At 43.8% G+C, this 5,521-nt stretch overlaps 1 protein-coding gene across 1 annotated transcript; it reads right to left on the bottom strand.

Annotated features, from left to right (window-relative positions):
* Window positions 1-1,666: 1,666 nt before the first annotated feature.
* On the bottom strand, window positions 1,667-5,521 carry LOC149307284 (uncharacterized). The gene is made up of 2 exons (XM_089539111.1): window positions 5,171-5,521; window positions 1,667-2,199 (listed from the first exon to the last, which is right to left on the bottom strand). Exons 1-2 carry the CDS (start codon window positions 5,402-5,404, stop codon window positions 1,831-1,833), a joined length of 603 nt encoding a protein of 200 aa, XP_089395237.1. The 5' UTR covers window positions 5,405-5,521; the 3' UTR covers window positions 1,667-1,830.

Below are 5,521 nucleotides of genomic sequence, written 5' to 3'. Positions count from 1 at the left end.
TTCTCCAGGATAGTAGGTTGAAGGTTTCTATTTTACAGTGAGATGGTTGTGTCCGGCGCTACATAGTGTAAAGAAGGCAATTCTAGTAATCCACCCACCCTGACCATTCCATTTAGGACTCGTCTACACCATTCAGAATATTCCATGCTGCTCCCAGAATATGCTGGCCTCAGAGCTGCCTCACATTCCTCCTTTAGTGATGCCAGGTGTGCAGACAGACACCTAGCATTTCTCCATCACTGGTCTAAAGTGGTCCGGGAACACCCCACCACCAGCAAATGTGGTGAAAAATGTCCCCATGTCACAGGAACTTTATTTTATTTTATTTGTAGTGAGGGAACAGCAGAGAAAAGCCCTCCAAGGCCTTTTGGGGGCTATTGCAGACCCCTACTCACTGACAGGACTATACCCCATGATATGAAAAACATTCTGGAAAGAGCAGCTTTTCTGTAAAGAGAAGCTTCTTTGGCCCAAGGTTGGCTTGTTCAGTGAGGTCGGCCAGCAAACCCAGTGATGCAAACCCAGAAAAAGAGACAGGAATCCATTTCAAAAAGTTAAAACATGCTTTATTTCTAATATAGAGTCTTCCCTTCAGAGTCCACCAGAGAACCCGTGGTGTTTGCCACCTCTCTCATTCCTCCCCTCTGTTCCTTTCCATTCCCTCTCTCTCCCTCTTTTCCTCCTTCTTTTCCTCCCCCCCCCCACCCAGCTTTGCCCTGGGAGCAAAGAGGGGTCCTTCCCCCAGTCCTTGGGCTCTGGGATGGGGTCAGGGCAGTGGCTGCCAGGGTCTGGAACTAGGTCCCTGCCGGCAAGCCACCATGACAGCCTCCGTTCCCAATGGATGCATGACTCACAATCCTTTGCCGCAGCCAGTGGCTACCTGTTTGCCTCCCTTCTCTTGCCTTCACAGTAGGGCTGGGTTAGCTAGTCCAAGGCAATAGGGCTCATTGAGAGAAAGCAGCCCCCCCCCCAGCTCTGTCTCTTAGCCCCATAGCCGTACGACTGGATCACTCAATCTGCTCAAAGGCAATGGGACTGAGAGAAGGAGCACCCCGCCACCATCATTCTACCTTTCCCCCCACTTGCTGATTTTGCTTTCCTTTTGGTCCTCCACCCTTTCTTTCCTTTCTTTCCTACCAAAATATGAATCTTTGCTTCTCTCTGGACCTCATCACAAGAGCAAAATTTGAAGTTAGCCCAGGGTTGGTCAAAGACAATGTGAAGGCAAGGCAGGAGCAATCAGAAGCCAACCTAAGGGCAATCGGGGGTCATTCCAGGGTTAGGTAAATTCAAGGGAAAAGAGGATTTTCCTAGGCCTCGAATGAGCCCTGATTGAAACCCCACAATTGCCCCTGCATTGCTTTCACATTGACCCTGAGATGACTTCAAATGTTGCTTGAGTGATAAGGACCTGAGCCCCAGTGCTTTGTAAGAGCAAACCCGGCCTCACTGCAAAGGCAAGAGAGGGAAGGCAAACTGATGGCCCCTGGCTGTGGCAGGGGAGTGTGGGCTATGCATCCAGTGGGAACAGAGGCTGTCATGGCGTCCTCCTGACAGGGACCCAGTTCCAGGCCCTGGCAGCCACTAGACCCCATATTGGAGCCCAAGGACTGGGGGAACGACCCCTATTTGCTTCCAGGGCAAAGCGTGTGTGTGAGACCGTGGGAGCAAAACAAGGAGGTAAGCAGCAGGACTAGGGGGAATGGAAAAGAGCTGGGGTTGAACTTTGCACACTGTCCAGTTCTCTGGGTCTCCGGAGAAGACATAAACAAATGGGGGGAAAAAATCCTAACAGTCTAAGTCTATTGTCTATAGATCTTCTAAGAAGTCCTAAAAGCCTTTGGGCATCTTGGCATCCTTGGCCGTGATACGGGCGCTTCGTCTTAGGAGCATGCTTCCCTGTTGTTCTGTCGTAGTGGTCTTGCCTCGTCCGAGTGCAGAGGGGTTCATTATCGCTGGGGCACTCTGTGGTCTTGGTGGGACGGCTGTACACTGGTTAAATGTCAGGCAGGTTCCACAGGCAGGGGCACTTCTAGGGCGAACAGGGGCATTCTTGATCCCTTGGATGAACACTGGGTGCATCATGGCCACCCCTGGCGCTTGCCCTCTGTTCATCCGTGGGCCAACCTGGTTGACCTGAAGGACAGCAGGCTGATGATTGCCATGTAGCAGGAATTGCAGGAATTGCAGGAATCTCCCCTGCCAAAGAAAAAAATCATAATAAGATATGGAAGTTCTTTGTAAAATGAAGCAGAATGCACAATGACTAGAAACATCAATGTTTATCTGCCAAGACACTCCATGAGATCCTCTTTTAAGTCCAATGGGGGATAACGAGAGGATAAAAACATTGTCCGCATAGAGCAATGAGTTGATATGCTTATTAGCCAATTTTGGAGGATGAAAAGAAAGATTATTCAAAGCAGAAACAAGGGAATTGATGTAAAAATTAAATAAAGTGGGGGCCAGGACACATCCTTGCCTTACACCCGTCTTAACAGGAATTGTCTTGGAAACATGTCCTTGGAGACTACATCTAACCTTGATATTAGAATTCTCATGGATCTTAATAAGAAGCAAGAGGAGTCGTTTGTCTATATTAGTGCACAATAGTTTCCCCCGCAATCTAGATCTATTAACTGAATCAAAGGCGGACTTAAAATCTATAAATGCCGCATATAGTGGTTGACCATAATGGAGGTATTTTTCAACAAGATATTGCAATATCATTGCATGGTCAATAGTGGATCGTCCAGGCCGAAAGCCTGCCTGTTCAGCCAACAGAATATCCTCGGACTCAAGCCAATCTAAAAACTTATTTAAAAGGTGTTTTGTGTACAACTTGCTCACCAAACTCAGGAGACTAATCGGTCAAAAATTAGAGGGATCGGATCTATTGCCTTTTTTATATATCCGGATTATGATGGCCAGGCCCCAGTCTTTTGGAATGGAAGCAGATCTATCAATGGTCGTAAATAATTTAGAGAAGACCGGAACCCACCAATCAAGATTATTTTTGAGTACTTCACCAGTTATAAAATCAGCACCTGGGGCACGAACTGGTTTGGGTGATAAGACTCTTTATCTCTGAATGCGAAACTGGAGGCCAAAGGGAAGAGACGAAACCTCTATCATAAGATCAGCTACTAATGAGTCTGAAGTGTTTTCAACAGAATCATAAAGACTTTCCCATGTGTGGGCTGGGATCTGGGCTGTAAAATTGTCTGAATTCTTAATAAACGAAGGAGCAACCTCTTTCCAAAATAAGTTGGGATTGTTTGCACTAGCTGACATAATTAGTTTATTGCAAGAGTCTATCATGGCACTCTTTTTCTTTTGTCTTACTAAAAGCTTGTATCTTTTCTTCTGTTGCAGAAGTTCAGATACAGAAAATTGTGTTGGATCTAATTTATACTGTTTGAAAAGATATTTAAGGTGTGCCCATAATTCTTTGCATTCTAAGTCAAACCAGTTCTGATGACGTATCGATTTATATCTAGCAGAATTACTTTTGGAAACGGTTAATAGTGGTTGAAGAGAACTAATTAAAGTATTATAATTAGACAGTATTTCAGAATCCAAATTAGCATCCGCTATTGTAATGGAAAGCCGCTTAATTGATTCACTAGAAAGAAACTTAGTGAGGGTATCAGACAGTTGGGGGGACCATTTAACTCGGGTTAGACTGATATCGTTAGTAAAAATTGAGATCTTATCAAGAGGCAGGGTAAAACTGTCATAAAATTTTAAACACAAGAGGGCTGGAAAATGGTCACTGTCAGGTCTGCTAACAATAGCAAACTTAGAAATGTGAGATATTAAATTTGGAGAGACCCCTACATAATCACCTGGTGATGGTCTGGCACCTACCCAGTGCGTATATTCAGCTGGATGGTCGTCCTTAAAACTTCCATTTAGGATAATTCAATTTAGTTCATTAAAGGTGCGAACTAAGCAAAGACCCTTAAAACCACAAAACATATCTTTAGATTTGCGGCACATTGTCGGGGGAATAACTGTAGGGGAAGGTGGTTGGCAATTGTATTTTGCATACAAAGACACATCGTCAGCACCAATTCTTGCATTGAAATCCTCTGCAACAATAAAATTAGCTGCTGGAGCCTCAAACATCAAATCTTTGATAAAGGAATTAAGCTTGTTCCATACACTTTCTTTCTTAGCACGGCCTTGAAGTGGGGGAATATAGATATTAATCAAATATAATAAGTTGTTTTTTAAACTTCAAAAGAACAGCTAGGGCATACTGCTCCAGTGCAGAAACCTTAGTTATTTGAACCTTAAGTACCAAAGATATCAGCACCCCTAAGCCACCACATAATCTCCCACTACCTTTGCCAGGAATAGCATTTAAACCCATGAATTTATAACCCTCTATAGATATATCTTCAGCAAGCCACGTTTCCTGTAGAATAATAATATTATGTCTGTTGACAAAAGGCATAAAGGTAGGGTCCCTGCATCTGGGCTTCCAACCAGCTATGTTCCATGAAATAATAGACAGAGGGGACAGGTCAGTTGAATGTCAATTATCTGAGATTATTACAGACTGTTCCTGGGGTATGGAAGCTTGCGATTCATTAACAGTTATATTTCCATTAGGTATATTTCCCTTCTCTGATGCTAAATTGATTAGACTGTCAGATAAACTCTGCTTAATTATCTTTGCTGCAGAGGAATTTGACTTAAGACATCTCCTTTTCTTAGTCTTGGAAGATTGTGGATTCTTGATGGATTTGGGAGGATTCAGTGTTATTAATTGCAAAGACTCACTATGATGATCAGTCATATGATTAGGAATAACTCCTCCATTTTTAATTGTTTCAAAGTCGTAGCAGCCTCCAATAATTCTGGATTCATTGAACTCGCTACTGAATTCTTGGCATGTTTCTTAGGCCTTTTAACATTTGTACAAATTTCTTTTTTGGCTAACCTCCTTTTCTGCTTAATACTATTCTTGACTACCATGTTGTCATTAATTATCCAGGTAAATAACCAAGCTAAGGCACCTCAACAGAAATCTTAAAATATGGGAAAAAGCAAAAATACTAGATAAAATTCCTAATCAGACTATAATTAGAAGAGCACTTAAAACCCACTGCAAAACAGCACTGTCCCCTTCCCTCCCACCAGACGAAATTGCAATGCTTACCTCTTCCACGGCATCTATGAGTGCATACTCGAAACGGATGATGGCTGGGAGATTGACAAACATCAAATACAGCACTCCAAACATGAGCATCAGGAGACTGGAAACGGCCGTTGAGACCATGAATACTTCTCCACTGAACCACAGCACGTAAAGGACTTGGATTGGACTCTGACCCGTTGCACATGACCAGAGCCATACCAAAAGGATGACGATCAGCCCAGAATAGTCTGCCATGGTTGATTGCCAATAGCAAACTGGACACACACTCTGGACCTTACATTTACTTCAGCTGCAGCTCCCTTGTGAGGTCATGCTGCCTGTCTCCCAAACCCATGGCAACAAGGCTTATTG

This window comes from Sceloporus occidentalis, unplaced genomic scaffold, assembly GCF_023333645.1.
Source record: "Sceloporus occidentalis isolate IW3139 unplaced genomic scaffold, rSceOcc1.0.p SCAF_9, whole genome shotgun sequence".
NCBI classification, from domain to species: domain Eukaryota; kingdom Metazoa; phylum Chordata; class Lepidosauria; order Squamata; family Phrynosomatidae; genus Sceloporus; species Sceloporus occidentalis.
The sequence above is the reverse complement of the archived record's forward strand: the minus strand, read 5'-3'. Positions and strand labels throughout refer to the sequence as shown.

Bases quoted from the DNA above. Each gene is read 5' to 3' on its own strand.
- LOC149307284 (XM_089539111.1), bottom strand. From the start codon at position 5,404: ATGGCAGACTATTCTGGGCTGATCGTCATCCTTTTGGTATGGCTCTGG. The intron at 2,200-5,170 runs GTAAGCATTGCA...TTTCTTTGGCAG, and splicing joins TCATAGATGCCGTGGAAGAG to GGGAGATTCCTGCAATTCCT.